At 39.7% G+C, this 17,598-nt stretch overlaps 2 protein-coding genes across 5 annotated transcripts; one reads left to right on the forward strand and one right to left on the reverse strand.

Annotated features, from left to right (window-relative positions):
• Positions 1 to 1,265: 1,265 nt before the first annotated feature.
• On the forward strand, positions 1,266 to 10,574 carry plp1a (proteolipid protein 1a). Of its 4 annotated transcripts, none has more exons than XM_088293639.1 (7): positions 1,266 to 1,478; positions 3,765 to 3,951; positions 4,605 to 4,761; positions 5,036 to 5,204; positions 6,786 to 6,859; positions 6,919 to 6,984; positions 10,243 to 10,574. In XM_088293639.1, the coding sequence occupies exons 1-7, from the start codon at positions 1,475 to 1,477 to the stop codon at positions 10,369 to 10,371; spliced, it is 786 nt and encodes a 261-aa protein (XP_088149765.1). In that variant the 5' UTR covers positions 1,266 to 1,474; the 3' UTR covers positions 10,372 to 10,574. The 4 variants fall into 4 exon arrangements, with proteins under 4 accessions (XP_088149765.1, XP_088149767.1, XP_088149764.1 ...); XM_088293641.1 differs by lacking the exon at positions 10,243 to 10,574 and adding an exon at positions 7,339 to 7,762 and having other exon boundaries at positions 1,267 to 1,478; XM_088293638.1 differs by having other exon boundaries at positions 1,268 to 1,478; positions 10,225 to 10,574.
• Positions 10,575 to 11,860: 1,286 nt separating this feature from the next.
• rab9b (RAB9B, member RAS oncogene family) lies at positions 11,861 to 16,901 on the reverse strand. The gene is made up of 2 exons (XM_088293642.1): positions 16,849 to 16,901; positions 11,861 to 15,838 (listed from the first exon to the last, which is right to left on the reverse strand). The coding sequence occupies exon 2, from the start codon at positions 15,786 to 15,788 to the stop codon at positions 15,180 to 15,182; it is 609 nt and encodes a 202-aa protein (XP_088149768.1). The 5' UTR covers positions 15,789 to 15,838; positions 16,849 to 16,901; the 3' UTR covers positions 11,861 to 15,179.
• Positions 16,902 to 17,598: the final 697 nt, after the last annotated feature.

The raw sequence follows: 17,598 nt of genomic DNA on the forward strand, positions 1-17,598 counted from the left end.
CAGGGAACATTTCTGTGGCAATGCAAAGAATTTTCTCTGGAGGCTTCATGCAGTACTTGCTGTGATATGACACAGGAGTATTTGGATTATTTTAAGTGACACATTTTTACTTATGAAAGCTTCTGTGAAGACGTATTTATGAAACAGATTGGCTAACTGTTACTGTAGCTTGTCTGGAATTTACATTGCCGTAACTTTTTTTGATGACATTTTCTAAGAAGGGGAAAACACCTTAAAATACGGAATATTTTGATCTTTCTAATATTGTTAGAAGTTGGGGTGAGCATAGGTATAGATGTCAGCATACATTTTGGTAACGAATTGGTTAGGTTTTTAGACTGTAGTGCCGCGTCATTCTACGACAAGTAAGGAGGGACATGTTACATTAAATATCTGCAATTTAGGGTCATTTGAACCGTTTCATAAAAGATTCCACGGGAGCTAAAAACTCTTTGAAGATGAATTACTTTTTTTTTTTTCTTTTAAATTTTGCTTCAGACACCCGGGTTGAACTGGGTGGGCTGGTCGAAGCAATATGTCAGCGCATCCGCCATATTGGGTGTGGCTATTGTATTAGCCATGAAATCGACAAATAAATAATATTCATAAATGTACTGGTATTAATCTACAGTCCTTGCTAGATGATACATCTATAATGAAAAACATGCGTCGCTTCGAGGCGTTGATGTGATCAAGAAGGCGCCTTTGTATATTTATTATTTATTGTAAGTATTCCCTATGATAATACAGGCTTGCAGTTGTCGCAAAAGTATTGACAGGGAGCGCCAGTGCTACGAGATTATATGGAGCAAGAGTAAGAGCTGTCTGTTGGGTAACACTGGAATATTAATTAAAAAAGTCATTTCATGTGTAGCCTTAAGGCTTGGCTCTGGTTTCCTGGACCTGGAATGTTTGACCATATTTTATTGAACTCACATTATTTTCTGTAAAGTATAACTGCGGGAATAGTTTCCAACCTAGAAATTCTTGGATTCTGTAATCATTGCCATAACTAAAAATTATGACTAGAACTGACTCTTAAAATGTCGCATAAATTGGAAGCCGTTCAATACAGAGCGTGGGAAAAGTGAATTTAAAGTGACCAGTAAGAAAAAAAAATTATGTTAAATGAAACAAAGTCCTAATTTGCATGGCCTCCAAGTGACAGTCGCTCCTTTGCGCGCAAGACGAGTCTTTGCGGGGGGGGGGGGGGAAGAAAGAAGGAAAAAAAAAAGAAAAACAACGCAGCCTGTGACCAAATGGGCGTCTTCATTATCACCAGCCGCCTTTGGAGCTCATTGAAAGACGACATTGTTGCTTTAAGATTGTTGTCGCGATCGCCGATGGCTCTGTCCATTGTTGGGTCGAGCTGGATTGATAATACGGGGGCCGATTTGGATTTGGCGCATATCATCAGTGGCGCAGCTGGAGAGCACCACACAAGCTCTCACATTCTCAACGCATCCAGGCAGACATGGGTGAGACTTCATCGCTACTTTAAAAATCAATTGTGTTTGTTAGAACTACACTCTCTAAACTTGGGGGACAATATAGTCAACGTCCACTTGGTTTGCATTTGGTTGTTTCATGATTTTTTTGGCTTGAGGTTAGTTTGTGTAACTTGTTTTTACAATTAATTAAAGTTAATTGAGTGCGTTTGAACTATAGTTATCTGGAATTCGGAAGTTTCTACTGCGTTGCCGTTTGCATGATGTTGCTAATTGGTTAATTGCCACGAGGTGCGTGTTGATTCTTGAATGGGTTATTTTCTGTGAATTCACTTTGACAGGCCAAAAGATTAGGTACGCTTGCTTGAATGACAGCAGCACCCCAAAATCTTCATTTTCAATGCTGTTTCTTAATAGTACTAACGAAATAAATATTTGGTTGCCTTACCAAAATATGAGATTAATCTCTGGGTATGCAGTGGAATTGTACCATAGCAAAATGTCGAACATATCTAAGGCCGACTCACGTTTGATTGCGCAGGTGTGCCTAATGTGTTCCGTCAGGCTGCTCTGTTTTATTTTTTTTCCTGTGTGTAGGACTCACAGAATGATGTTTTCATGCTCTCACCTGCTTCCCAATGGATGTGGGTGGGGGACAAGCGAGGTGTTTTTGCTCGGAAATGGTGTGAAATAACTGTGAACACTGTCTGTCTCTTTCATTGCCTGGCTGTGATTTGCTTTGCAACTTGTTCAGGCTCTCACCCAATAGCAGTTGAGATTGGCCGGCGGCCATGTAACAGAGACATTTAATGGATGGTTGGGTGTTATTTTCTCTTTGCTTCTCTGTTGGCCTAATGTGGAAAATTTCAAGAGTGCGTCTTCTCTATAGGGGAAAAGTGGGCCACTTTTGAGGAAAACGCACTTGCATAGATACACACTTGGACAGAACAGCGATGTCCTTGTGTTATGTGCTCTATATGCTTGGCACCGCTGCAATGGCACCATCCACAGTCTGTCATCTTGTGTACATACTCGCATGCAGTTTTGCTTTGGCATGCTTTCACACTGTTGTATTGTTGGCTTTTCCATCCTTTTGCCGTCACATGACTGCTTTCCACTATCACACTTTCTCCTCTGAAGGAAGTCAATGAATGTGTTCGTACGAGTCGCAAGTATAGAGGTGCCTCTGGCCTTTGTTTGTGGGACATTGGTCGCTCTTGTGCCCCAACCACGGCGTGGGACAAAGACAGTTTGTTGTCTTTGCAGTCACAAAAGCGGCATGTCGCTTGGTCAACCTCCCCCTTTTTCCTCACAGTCACTATGCAGCCTCATGAATGGAGTCAGGGTGTGAGCTCGGGTCACATCAGACGCATGCCCATGACCACTGCGTCCATTCACACGACACATGACTATAGGAATGTGTCGCTTGAGAAAGTGAAGGCAAGTTTGTATGGCAGCAGATGGCTCCTGAGAGGGATCCCTACTTAGAATAAATTAATTCAGGATTTATATTAGGGCTGAATGCTTTTTAAAAATAATTTAATTGCAATTTCTTTATTATTATTTTTATTTTTTTTTTCACCTTAAAATTGAAATTGTGATTTAATAAGAAATTATTATTTTGAGGTACTCTTCCCTTGTTTTTTTTTTTTTTTTTCAACAAGCTCAAGGAATATGCTGTATATCATCTCCCCCGCCCCTATCTCGGTACGGTTCCGGCCTCAACCCCGCCGGCCTTATTCATAAAAAGTTTCGGCCCCCAACCCCGTTAATCACTTTAAGTAAACATGGTGAAGCTGCATTTAGTTGTTGTGCTGCTCGCAAATGGAGTGAGATGCCAATAGAAACGAAGCCAGCCCCAATACAATCTACAATATATATTTTTTTTATACAGCCCAAAGATTATATGCTTTTAAATCCATGTTAAAAGCTTAATTTTTGTTCCCCGTATTTTTGATGAAGGCCTTTTTAAATATTTTTCATTTCAGAAATCTAGTTTTATTTCTTTACTTTTAAATGTTTTTAAAGTCTTGTGTTTAAATGTTGTCAATATACGTTCTTTGTGTAATTTAGTTTTCTCTGGTTTGCATCTGACTATCTTCAACTGTTGTGGTTGTAAACAATTTTAGGTGCTGTGACTTTGCTTGTGTGAAGCACATTGAGTTGCTTTGTGTATAAATAAAGCGCTCTTGCTTAGCCTAATGGACTAAAATGTTGAACATTTCTTGACTTTGGAGAAACCATGTAGTGGGATGATTATTTTATTTTGTGCATGTATTATTCTATTTATATGTCCCAATTTGACTTTGGTTGCAGGTTGCTATGAGTGCTGTATGCGTTGCCTGGGCGGAATACCATACTGCTCTCTGGTCGCCACGCTGCTTTGCTTCTCTGGCATCGCCCTCTTCTGCGGATGCGGACACCAAGCGCTCACGGAGACCGAAAGGCTCATTGAGACTTACTTCGCCCGTAACCTGCAGGATTACATCACCCTTGCTTACATGTATGTGGAACACTTAATAATGGCACAGATGGACATTTTGATTAGTGGGGAACACATTTTTGCTAATAAAGGGTTTGAAGAAATCCTTTCTGGATGTACTATTTTGTGCATGTCAGTGTTGCAGTCAAGGGCTTTCCTAAATTTTTGTTGGGGGACCAAATTTAATTTGATTGGGTGGTTAATTGTCTACCATAAATGCTTCAAATTGACATTTGTATTATAAAAATACTATTTGACAATGAATAACATAAATATGAGACTTTAAAGTTCATTATAACATGCCACAATCGATACCACTTACCTTATTTTGATGTAAAGGGTAGTCTTGGATGCCGCTGACACCTGCCACTGATACTTACGTTTAAAAAAACAAAACAACTGAACACTATACTGCGGCAGTTTGACACATCGGCAAAACATTATCTGCATCTTTGGTCACAATTTTATTTCTTTATTAAGCTAAATGAAATGGAATATGTCAGAACAGTTATTGGTACTCCAACAGGGAATCCTCGTTCTGGTATTGATCTGGGGGGAAAAAAAGTGGTATCAAACATGCCTATTTATTTTGAAAAGTATAAAAAAAAGCAACCTTATCCCTAATTCAGCATCTGTATTTTTGAAAGGCTGCATTCTCTCCTCCTCCCTCTTAGCATTCAGTATTTCCAGTACGTCATCTACGGGTTGGCCTCATTTTTCTTCCTCTACTGCATCATGCTGCTGGCAGAAGGCTTCTACACCACCAGCGTCGCCAACCAAACCTTCGGGGAGTTCCGAAGCACGATGTGTGGCCGCTGCCTCAGCTCCACGGTGAGAGGGCCCGCAGTGGTTCCGAGTCATGGGGATTGGGAAGATTGGATGTGGCTTAATACGCATCGGTCCCGCTGGGTGCCCGAGCTGAAAATCCAACGTACGGGTAAAAGCCCTTTGGGGAGGGTACAAAGCATGTGTGAGTGATTGTGTCCAAGGAGGAATATTAAATGATAATCAGAGACGAGGTTAACGTGGTCACTAAACGAGGCACATAAAAACACACGTGGAACTGCTCACAGGCAAATGACGTTCATCCTGCTTTCTCCCGTAGTTTATAGCCATGACATACGTGCTGTCTCTGCTGTGGCTCTCGGTGTTCGCCTTGTCCACTCTGCCCGTCTACTTCTTCTACAACATGGGGGCCACCTGCCGCACCATAGACGTCCTGACCGAGACCCCAGCGAGCATCAACCAGCTGTGTGTGGATGCGCGCCAATATGGTAAAGTTCATTTGGGAGACTTGTGTCTGCTGATGTTTTACAACAAATTGCATATATAGTGCGTGCATGAAAGTGTTTTCGGACTATATAAACGGTCGTTTACGTGCGTCTTTATCAATATTCACTCGCACTGCTTTGGTGTTTCGTTCAGTCCGCCATTTTGGCGCCGTGTGAGTTGGCACTCACTCACGCGCGCACACAAAACGCCGCTCACTGAGATAAGGGCTCAGACGGTGGAACATGTTCACAGTTTGGTTCATTTGCGTCCTGTCAGTTCATAGGCACACGGAACTGTCGTTCTCATTTATTAATGAGCCACCTTAGTCCTAATAGTAGTCTGTAGCATTAATGCTAGCTGGTGCAACCATGCGCATCAGCGAACAACTCTCCTCTCCGGTGTTCTTTTTGTACTATTTGCTAGTTCATGGGTTCGAACACGCATTGCGCTCACCAGGAACTTAAAGAGATTTTCAGCTGTTTCAAATGCCAAAATTGAGAGCGAGGCCAGCATATTGAGTCTGTATCACGACAATGCTAGTGCATTGAAACTCGCTTGAAATCGTTTTTTCACTTTTTTTTTTTTTTTCCTAAAAAATTCATTCTGTGTGTAAGGTTTATTTATTTGGGCTCTTAATTAGGTGAGTGTTGATTAGTTACAAAACAACCTTCGTTGAGCCAAGGTACCTGTTCTTTAGTCACAAATATTTTTCTCAGTGTGAAGTCTGTACTTGTTTATTAAATACGACGGTGATATTAACGAGATGGTGATGAGCGACATCTCTTTTACTGTGCCACGACAGATGGTACAGTATGTCCTGTTAATATGGGTTGAATTGCAATTTTTTTTTTTCAAAAAGCGCCAGAGTTATTTCTATTCTTATTTTGTATCTAGATATATTTTATTGATCAATGTGAATGTTCAATATCTTTCAGTAAACAATTTGCATAATTCTCATCTCTGTCAGTGAAAGAGAGGGGAAAAAAAGCAAAATCATATGTCATGATAGTTTCTGGGAAAATATATCTGGAAAAAATGGTCTACTCCAGAATGTATCCATATTTAAAAATCACCTGTTTTGATTTGGGGGAGGGGCAAAAGTTTAATTTGAATCCGGTTCATTTTGTGTACTTGGCAGCTTTTGAAAACCTCCAAAATTCAGTAAAACATTCAAATCAATGAATAAAAACATCTAACCCTCCATAAATGTTGTGCCTCTCCTTGGCTATTAAGTTTTTTTGTTTACTTCTTCTCATTGATTTTGCTGGCGGAGGGAAAAAAACCTTAGTGGGGGGTCTGTTTTTTCTTTGGGAAGTCACTTCTACAGTGAAGCAGTTTTGCTAACTCCCCTGCTGCTGTGTAATAAACGGCAAGTAAAAATAGCCGCCTTAATTTATAACAGTTTCTGAGAAGGAGTGTTTTTTTGTTTTTTTTTTTTTTAATGAAGATGTCAATAAGCTTTGGACCCAGGTCTCTGTTGTTTCAAGGTATTTCATAGCATCTGGAGGAATAGCGAGCCTGAAATCATAAATCGTGCGTGTGATGAATGCATCCGATTGATTAGAGCGACTTGACGTCAACAGGGCTCCTGCCGTGGAATGCCGTGCCGGGAAAAGCTTGCGGGATAACTCTATCCACCGTTTGCAAGACCAGAGAGGTAAGTTAGGCCGTCGATTGCGCTTGAAGCTCACACTAATGCAAATCCTCTCCTACCAGTACCGAATGACCTACGACCTTTACATCGCCGCCTTCATCGGCGCGGGCATCACCCTCATGGCTCTGGTGAGTGATTAACCGTCCGTTGGGGTCATTTGGCCTTTGGCGGTATTTACGGCTCATGTGACTTGTGACGCCGCGAGCGGAGGCGACGAGGCATCCCGGGCCCGCATGACTGATGACTTTCAGGACTATCGCTCTCTGTTCCCCATTCTCAGCTGACACAAACATCATCATAGTGCTGTAATGTCTGCTGGTTTCCCAGCCGGGCAAATGGTGGGCCTATTATTCTCCCATGGCCCATTAAATAGCCTATTACACGGGTGGGATCAAATTAATGTCATTAGCAGTTAATCATGTCTTTTGTTTTTCCTTTCTTCTAATGAGCCCCCCTCCCTGTCTGCTGTTCTCTTCTTCCAGCTGACCTATACGGTGTCAACCACCTATAACTTTGCGGTGCTGCGCTATCTGGGGCGGAAGGGCATAGGTGCACGGTGTTAGGCTCGCCAGCGAGCTTCCTGTCTGACCACTGCACGGGGATTTCAAGGAACTGCAACATTATCTTCCCTTTCAGCACTTGGGTTGTGTACACTTTTATTTTTTTTGGGGGGGGGGGTTGTCTTGACGGGAACAGACTTTGAATTTTTTTTTCTTTTTTCTTATCTTACGTTGTTGTTTTTATTTTTCTAGGAGCAGTGAGGGATGCTTCAGTTTAGATTTATGCCGCGTCACTAAATCTTTTAGGTTTTGATTTTTAGGTTACTGGAGGTTTTTTTTAGCTGATGGAGGTTACACTTAAAAACGGTTGGGTTACAAAAAAAGGGACAAAAAAGGGATTGACCAAACTTTTAGTTTACACAAAATGTGAAAATCGGTATATAATTGACTTAAATTTATATTGATTTTTTTTTTTTTTTTTTTTTTTTTTTTTTTTTTTTTTGAAACCCCAATTTAATTTTTTTTAAGCAATGACCAGCATTCAATATGCATTTTATACTATAAGTGAATGGTGGGATGCTAGAGTACAAAAAACATGAAGAAAAAAACATTTAAAAAATATACTCACCCTTGTATAATAATCACTCACGTCATATTTTGACCCCAAAAAAATGCCTCAAACACCTCCTCAGGATGCTAGCCACCTATGCTAAAATCAGCTAAACAGATTGTTCAGTTCTATCCATGAAATTTAGTATTTCATACATACTGTATAATACAATCATTTTTGGCTCAGTTTATCGTGTTTTCTGAAAAAAAACGGTAAAAATTGCTTAAGCTGTTATTTTAAGAGGGTGATGATTTAGAAAAAAAAAGGGGGAAAAAATCAGCAAATCTGCTGGTGGAAAATCGCAAATATGCAGGAGTCCACTGTATTTTACCCAAAAAGTTAGGTCAAAAAATAAAAGCCCCTCCACCCCTCCACCCCAAAATGATTGTTTGTCCTCAATTACGTTATTTTCGATCCAACCGTTTTTACTGTGTCGTGTTGAAAACTAACATTTTGCTTCCCACCATTTGCAAAATAAGCGGTAATAAATTAACATGAACTGAATAGCCAATTTGCAACATGTGCAGCGGACAATGGGGATTATGGGTAACCTTGACGACCATTCCTCACATCTGGTTGCCATGGTGGCAGGTGAACACGCACTTCCAGTCTCTCAGCTGACCTCGGGACTTTTTCTCACGAGCAGCCTCAACAATGGAGTCGGCTCGTTTTAAAAAAGTGGTCAATGAGAAGTCAGTTAGCCGTCTCCACCAGGGGTCATGTGTCAAGGGGAGGGGTCCCGTTTTCTAAAGTGCCAAGGGCTTTTCTGCAACAGCATCCATGACCTCCACCTTCTGTTGAACAATGGAAATGATGGATTGGGAGCGAGCTGGCTAAAAGAATTTTTGATGATTTTGTTGTTTCTGTCTCACAACAAAAGGCCATTGTTGTTGAGTTTGATCGAGTACGGTCTGAAATTGTTTCTCATACTTGTGAGATGGCAAAAGTGCTTACTTGGTAAATAACCTCGATGGTCTAAAATCACGTTTTGGATGAGTCGGCCATAAGTCACAGTAAAAAATACTTTGACCTAACGTTGTCTTTGGATACACACTAATAATCCCAACTAAGCACGACTATTATTTTCTACATGTATGCTTTAGCTTTTGCACTAGGCCACCGTGGATAATGGGGCTGAACAATTTTTATAACACTGGTCAACAGCAAATTTTAGTCACAGTTGGGTTTGATCCCTTAACATGTTGACACTGATTTTTTTTTGGAGGGGGGAAGTCAGGTTTTGGAGAGATCTTCACATTTTGTTTTTGTTTAACCTATAAAATCTTGCGCAATATGAATTTGACCATGCATTGTAATTTATAGCTATGACGTTTCCGAAACAGATTCCTTCTGTTGCTGAACCCTTAATCATAAAAATAAATAAATCAAGAAAAATTTACCTTTAGCGCTGATTTTTAAAAATGCAATTAATTTGTTGACCAGTGTAATCTAATTGCAATTGCGATTTATAGGCCATTATTTTTTTTAAGGTCTTCTTCCCATCTGTTTTTTGTTTGACACAAGCAACAAATTAATCTGTATTAGAATGAAAAATATCAGCTTTAATATACAATTAATGTTTTAGTGTAAGTTAGGCTTATGCTAAAATGTCAACTGAAACGCAAATTAATATGAAAGACAGTCTATTGAACACTGACTTTCCGGCATTTAATTATAACTATTCTAGACACTAATCTATAAAATATACCCAGTTTATCAATTATTTCAATCTGCAAATTGCAGCATTTGCTATGTAAGAATCACATGCACTACATTTGGCTGTTGATTTGAATTCAATTAATTGTTCAGCCCTAAACACAATTTATATTTTCTGCTGTTCTATCAAATTCTTGACTCGTTTTATGACATGACTGAGGTACTTTCAATTTGCATTGTCTCTCATTCTCAAGGAATTTTGTCGTAGTTATTGTATAACATCTTTTGACTTACTGAGGCAGTATTAACTTTTAGACTTTTTTTGTAAACTAGCACGATAGTTTTATTTTTGGCGTGCACTTTATCTGAGTGTTAGTTGAGCCTTTGTCAAGTGGCAGCTGGCTGTTTGATTCTGTTTTTTTTTTTTTTTGTTCTGTTGTTGATATTTGATAATAAAAGGAACATTGCAGTTTTTGCGCAGCGCGCCTGAAAGATTTATTTACCCTGCATAAACACTCCATCCTTGGCTTCCTGACACAGTGCGTGATGCCAATGCAGTGTTTTAGTCGGGCGTTTGGTATTCTCTCCTCTTTTGTCCTCAGGTGCACTCCTCTATGCAGTTGGCCACGAACCAGGAGAACGTGAGGAGGCTGAGGTGCAGAGCCAAGAAGGGAGACTGCGACCTGTATGGCCAGCTGCTGCGGGAGCGAGGAGAGATGCTGCAATCGCCCTACCCTGCACATTTATGACTATTTCTGACAGATTTTTTTCATTGCAATTCATTACAATCACAAGTTCTGATTCCCTTCATTATCTTTTGTTTTCACGGGAAATTGGCTATTTTGTGTTTGCATAGCGAGCTATATGTCCCTGATCGCTTGGTGCTTTTGTTTGAACTGAGCCGTTACGTGTCAGTATCTAGTGCCAATATATAAACTGTGGGGAATTTCAATGTGTGTGATGAATCCATGATGTGCGTTTTAGTGAAGGGAAAATAAAGAGGCAATTATGCACTGCAAGGACAAAAGTATTGGGACACCTGGCCCTTGTATACTAGTGCAGGGAGAGGCAAGTTAGAGACTTCAAGTTTTCAGATAGAGGAATGAAATTCACTTGCACTTTTTATATTGCAACAGTAAAATTTATGGGTAACAAAGGGTTCTAATCTGAGTCCATGGTCATGTTCACACTGCGGGGTAAGATTACCAATTCCGATTATTTTGTTAAATCTGATCTTTTTAGTAACAGATGATTGCTTGGTCCGAATTTTGTGGATTTTATTGGTGAAGGGCAAACAAACATTCCGAGATATTATTTCATCCGGTTATAAATGTGTGTTGAAAAAGTAACCATTAATCTACAATTGATTATTTTGATATAATATAGGGTTGCCACAATATTCTGAATTTCAATCTCTTATGGGTAAATATACTCCGATTTTTGTAGTCCTCCATGAAAGCAGGCTTATTTTTGTGTTGGATCAAAAATATTTGCAAAGCTGCTTTTATTTGGGAAAACAATGACCATCATTTTTACCTTTTTTCTAACATACAGAATCATAATTTGTGTATTATCTGCAGTATTAGAAATTTCTGGGTTTATTTTATCATTTTTTTGGTATAAGGCTGACATTAAGACTTGTTTAAAAATGCAATTCAATGATTGTCAAAATTGTAGAGGTTTATTGATAACACTGGTCAATGAATGTTTACGAAAAAAAAAAGTATTCCAGATCAATTATTTGGGACACATTGTCGATTATAGATGAATATTGCAGATTTGGAATCAGAATCTGTTTTTCATTTTTTCACAATATAATTTGTCCAATTTTGAAATATTTCAGATTGTTTGGTTCAGGAACAAGTGGCATTTACTTCTGGACCATCAAAGCTATAAATTTCAAAGCATTGTAAAATCCATATTATGCAAGCTTTTAACGGTCAAACTTAAAAACAAACAAAATAAAAAGAACATCTCAAAAACCTGATTTGCTAGAAAAAAGCAGACAATTGAAATAGGCGCCTAAAATACATTTAGAAACACAAAGCCATTGGATTAAAATTAGCTGTGGACCAGTGACATTAAATTAATCGTTAGGTGCAGTCCTATAAAATACATAATGTATAGTTATTTAGTCAAAATGCCAATAATTATTTCTAACAGAAGGAATAAAAAGCAACCAGTTTATTTAGTGAAAATGTTTCACTTGTGATCACTCAGTCATAATGCATCATTCTTACAGTGCTAGTTGTTGCTCTCATGGTTCTGCAAAGCTGTCTAGGGAAATATTCAAATGATACAATGACAAAGCACATCGCAAAAAAGAGGCGCGCACACAAAGAACACAAAATAGCTGATACATTTTTATTTTTTTTATTTTGCACGCAAGCAAAGATAACCTGTCTTATCAAACGTAGTGCAAAAAGTTTAGCAAGGGAAGAAACTAGAATGTGAAAAAAGGTTGGACATTCCAACTTTGACTAGTTTAAACCAAAAGTGTCATCATTTGGGCAATTCTGGTGAAATGCGCCCTTGAACATTTGTTTCAGCCATGAATGGGGACAGCTCAAATTAGGTTTCACATTCATGAATATGACAGCAACATGTGAACACTGACATGAAATCATTATAAGTACTGTAGGTAATGTGATCTGCTTCTGAATAACAAATTTTTGGCCATTATAGATTTCAGGTAAACATTGTTAGGCTACATCCTTTTTGCAGGACCAGAAACACTGAACGTTGAAATGTCACAGGAAAGGCAAAAGGATTCTGATTAGGTCAAAGAACATGAACTGATAAAACAACTTACGATGCCAGGGTCAGTTTGCACAACAGTACAGGTATGCCCACTAACTGTGGAACACTTTGAGCTTTACAGTGCCAAAAAGGTATTAAGTAAAAAAAAAAAGTAAACAGGGCAGCACATGATTAGCTTCGGTTCAGTTTCACAGTGATGCTTTTTTTTTTTTTTTTTTACACACGCCCATGTGGAGGGGAAGTCAAGTAAAAACTTTTCTTTACGTTTTATGCATCCCCGCTAGCCTAAACACGACATTCTGATTAATATTGCGTTTTTATCCATCTTAGGGGGCAGCCATTTTGTCACTTGCTGTCGACTGAAAATGATGTTTGGAACGATGGGACAAAAATTCGCCCATTCGGTTCGGCTAAAAAAATGTTTTGTTTCTTCGCGTGTGGTGTCGCGGCAGCCAATCAGCTCCGGGACGCACTCAGCGTCATGTACACTTGTTGGGTTGTTTGAAAAGAGATGAAAGAAGACAACAAGTGGCAGTACAAGACAAAATGGCCGCCCTCTAAGATATGTAAAAACTAGTGAATTTTTCGGATGAATTCGTATTTCACAAATGCAAAATTAAACTGAAGCGGGGACGCAAAATCATAAAAACTCCGCAACGAACAGCACAAATACTCTCTCACACACACGATTGCTTTACGACACTGAGATTTTAAGCAGTAAACACACAGGGCTGGCAGCATAAAAGAGCATGGAAACATGGTGCTATAACGTCACAAAAATAAATTAGCTTAATAAAACATAGGCAATATAATAATTAAATTTAAAAAAAAATCTAAAAGTATGTAAAACAAAACCAACCTGGCTGTTGGAAAAATAATTTAAAAAAAAAGTACCTCATGTAAATCAACATGTATTGTCAAGACATTGAAATGAAATTTAAGTACCATTTAGCAGAAAATTAAGTTAACATTAATACTTGAACAAATGGTTCACAACGTACTTGTATGAAGAGAGTTAAGAGGCATTGTGCAATACACAAGGCTTTATCTTTGTGCTCACATTCAACTGAGGTCTACATGTGTCATAAATGGGATCAGTAAAGCCAAGGAGACTTTAGGAAGAAAAACAGCGTAAAAAAAAAAAGGACTGCAATGTTACAGCTTGCCACAATCAAGAAGTTAGAATTAAAAGCATGCCCTGATTCGGAAAATCGTTCAGTGCAATAATCACAACCTCCTAATAATCATCCGGGAAACAAACCCAACCGTCGTCCCTGATACGATATTACAGTGTCTGCAAAACAAATAAAACAACACACAACGGAATGGAGGGGAGCCTCACAAAGAAATTAACAGCAGCTTGGAAACAGTAGAAAAGGAAAGCTAATTCCGAAACACTGGCGCAAATACAGTACGTGAATCACCGGAAATGAAAGAACACCTGTAGCGTCAGTATAGGATGTTTGTGAAAAAAACATAGCTGGGGGGGAACGAAGCTCAGAATTCCCTTTAGATTGATGACAATATTACGACATAGAGCAGCAGCGATCACTGCTCGTACCGATCTGCAATGTTGTTCGTGCTTGCCAGCGTTACAAATCCTCTCAGCTAAAGTCAAAACGTCCCTTTTCTTGCTAGCAATTGCCTGCTAGTATATAGTATCGAACATTTGTTTAATAAAGTCATTAATTAAATAACAAAAGTTTAATAACTAACAGTTTTGAATTCATTTTGAACAAAATACTGTGGAACCTCCATAGCCTGGCACTCGAAACATTGTTTGGTGTAAAAACATTTAAAAAAAAAATTTAAAATCCGCTCACCAAGCATCTAAAGGGATTACTCGAACTCAGCAATGCCACAACAAAAAAAAAGTGCCAGTGGTGTAAGAGCTGAATGTTAAGCGGAAATCGAGCATCCGGCAAACTTTTACCCGCTCGCGTAAAACAAGTGCTGTTAGCTCAACTTTATGAGTGTGTTTCTCATCTTGATTTATATTTTCTTGAGCGGTCGTGCGTTTGTAATTGAACAGAAGTGTCGGCAAATTGCTCTTCCTGGCAAGCTTATTTTGGTAAATCTTACCGTGTTATTTTGATCACGTCAGTGTTGTCTAACACTGAATAATTTTGCCAAATGAGGATTTCATCGCTTCCTCCTAATTTGCAGCCAATCAATGGACCCGTTGGGTTTTGAACGGGTGCTTTTTTGAGACAGTAAAATTGATAATGTCAAATTGCCCATTTTGAAAGAAACTGACTTTAGACGCGGTGACGTGAGCTGAAAGTAATTGTTATGACAAGGTGATCACTTATCTCGAAACTTATCATGGTATAACGTGACGTTGAACTTTTTTTAAAATATTCATTAAAACATGACGTGAAACTAAAGCAACTTGGAATCCAACCAGAATCACGGAATGGATCGTTTGACTTTCGAGGTTCCACTGTAATTGCTTTGGAAGCATCAAGGACATAAATCCGCATGTGCAGGCAGATGCGAAGTTGGGTATGAGGTTAAGTGTGCAACATTACTGGAAGCAGACAGTACCGGATGGGCGTTTCAGTGTGCCTGTACTTTAGCTCGGGCAATCATTCAGCCCTTTCGATAGCGCCTGTACCCTTGACACCGCTCTCCTCAGATTACATCTTATCAGCATCAATAAAGAACACAGCCTCTGCTGTATCTTATCCAAAGACTCACAGAGCAACCGGTACCTGCCCTATGCGTACCATAAACAACTCCTCACTAGCTGGCTCGCAAATCCACCCACAGGCATTGAGGTTTCAAACCTGACCCGTCAGCAGCAGGACCCACGAGATATTTTGCGGTTGCCATGGAGATCTATCGTCCCGCTCAGTACCGAGTGGTCGATATGATCCTCAGCGGCCAGAACCTCCCGGACGGCCGCCTCGAACGCGGCCGTGACGTTCGTGTCATCCTTAGCGCTGGTCTCAAAGTATGGACAGCAGCCGCTCTCCTCGCACCAGGCCCGCGCTTCATCCTCTCCTACTTCCCTCTGCTCCATGTCCACCTTGTTGCCCAGCACCACAAAAGGGAACCGCTCAGGATCTTTCACGTCAGAGTAATACATGAACTCCTTCTTCCAGCCGCTGAGGTTCTGGAAGCTCTGCAGGTCGTTCACGGCGAACGTGAGCAGGCAGCAGTCGGCGCCTCGGTAGAAAGGCGTGCGCAAGGATTTGAAGCGCTCCTGGCCGGCCGTGTCCCAGATTTGAAGGGTGACGAGGCGTCCGTCCACTTCCAGGTCCCTGTTGAGGAACTCCACACCGATGGTGTGGAACGACTGCGAGTCGAAGCGGTCTGTGACGTAACGGTTCATCAAGGAGGACTTGCCCACTCCTCCATCACCGAGCAGGATCACCTTCAGCAGGAGGCTTTTCCCGCTCATAATGCCCAGCCCTCCTCGCTGGGTGGCACACAAGAGGGGCTCAATTCATCCTTAAAAGATTAAAAATTGTTTTTTAATAAGTAGAGCCTGGTTGTTAAATGTAAAATAGCAGTTTTGTAGGTAGTGGTAATGCCCATTACAAAGAGGTTGACAGCTGCCAAGCACCTGAACAAGAACATTTGTGGACAGGCCTGTCCACAATGAGAGTATAATCCACGATTTATCAGTTGTAGTAATAGGGTTGCAATAGTTCGGAAAGTTTAAAAAAAATGTTGTATAATTGAAAAAACTTACGATAACCAATCAATTGAGCAATCGATATGAATTACAGCCAGAACATTTGGATGTTTTGCAAAACTTTGAACTTTTCGGTCAATAACAATAAAATAATCAACTGAAAAACTGAAAGGAAAAAAAGAACCCAATTCCTTAGCTTCCCTTTCCTCCCTTACGTTTCTCATGGGTGTTTTACAAACCCGCAGCACTGCGTGAGATGTTCTTAACGCTGTTGCACTAGTTTATTACGCACTTTATGTTTTCAGCACGCACGTACTGTTAAAATTCATTCACTGCCATTAACGGGTATAGAAGCCAAAAAGTACATTAATCTTACCTGGGCTGGTATTGAAGGAGTTATGACAATACATCTCAATGTAAACAAGTGACTCTTGAAACTACCACTGCGCATGCGCAAACGTGCACCAGCCTGTCAAATGGAGCTTGCGGCTAGTTGCTATTTACTGTCTTATCAAGCCGATCTCATGCGGAAGTGCTTTCATGACCGTACGAAACAATACGGAGGATAACGTGACGATCAAACGTAGTTTGAAAGACACATCAAAGCGAAGCAGATGTTTTAAGAAAGCTCTTTTCCAACTAAGTTAGCAAGCTAGCCGCCTACTGTATTCAGCTTGTTGACATTCCAGCTTATCATGCTAGCTGTTAGCAGCGGAGCATGAGCACTTCGAATAGTTTAAACACAACTGAAAAGCTACAGACGAACGTGTTAAGGTCGCGTATTTAAACATTTAATGTAAAAACAATTCATGCCAGTACTTACCGCGTCATTGGTGGTTAAATGTTGCTGTTGCTCCAGTCCCCTACATCGGGCTGAGATTGATTGTAGTGACGTGTCATGTCCGAGCGTCCCCATTGGGTAAGCGCAGTAAGGCGAACCCGCAAACTTCAGGGTCCCACAACCGGTCCTTTTTCTTTTTCTTTTTCTTTTTCTTTTTCTTTTTCATTTTTCCTTTTTCGAATTTCGGCATTTGACAAACCACAGCTCTCTCTCTTTCTCTCTCTCTCTCTCTCTCTCTCTCTCTCTCTCTCTCTCTATATATATATATATAAATATATATATATATATATATATATGATATATATGCACATGACATATTATTGAAACTATCAAATAAAATGTTAGTACAGTAAGCAATTTTGCTACTTATTATAGTATTAGATTTTTTTAAATAACTGGTTTAATTATATTTGTTATAAATACTATTTAACACAGGAATTAATTCAACTCAAAATTAACTATCGTACATGTTTTCCATCCACACGTTTAACTTAAAAACATTTCTACGAATGAAGTGACCCTTCTGTCTGTTTTAAAAATAAAATTGCCTCGAGCACAAAGGTTTACACCCCTCTGGCTCAAGGCAACACGTACAAGACTACTCTTCTGGTTTCAAATCTGTCACCAAATCAAATGTGTGTGTGTTTTCTTTTTACTTGAAAATCAATTGAACGTCGAATTTATAACTCCACGTGCTGGTGTCATACCGCCTTCAAACTGTAGATGACGGTG

Source organism: Idiotropiscis lumnitzeri, chromosome 4 (assembly GCF_059441095.1).
Source record: "Idiotropiscis lumnitzeri isolate Australia: NSW breed Sydney's pygmy pipehorse chromosome 4, RoL_Ilum_1.0, whole genome shotgun sequence".
Classification (NCBI taxonomy): Eukaryota; Metazoa; Chordata; class Actinopteri; order Syngnathiformes; family Syngnathidae; genus Idiotropiscis; species Idiotropiscis lumnitzeri.

What these genes read in the sequence shown, in the direction of transcription:
- plp1a (XM_088293638.1), top strand. An exon ending in TACATCACCCTTGCTTACAT is followed by an intron (nt 3,952 to 4,604) that starts GTATGTGGAACA and finishes CCTCCCTCTTAG; the next exon opens with CATTCAGTATTTCCAGTACG. An exon ending in GCATCACCCTCATGGCTCTG is followed by an intron (nt 6,985 to 10,224) that starts GTGAGTGATTAA and finishes TTTTGTCCTCAG; the next exon opens with GTGCACTCCTCTATGCAGTT.
- rab9b (XM_088293642.1), bottom strand. Translation starts at nt 15,788, where the DNA reads ATGAGCGGGAAAAGCCTCCTGCTGAAGGTGATCCTGCTCGGTGATGGA.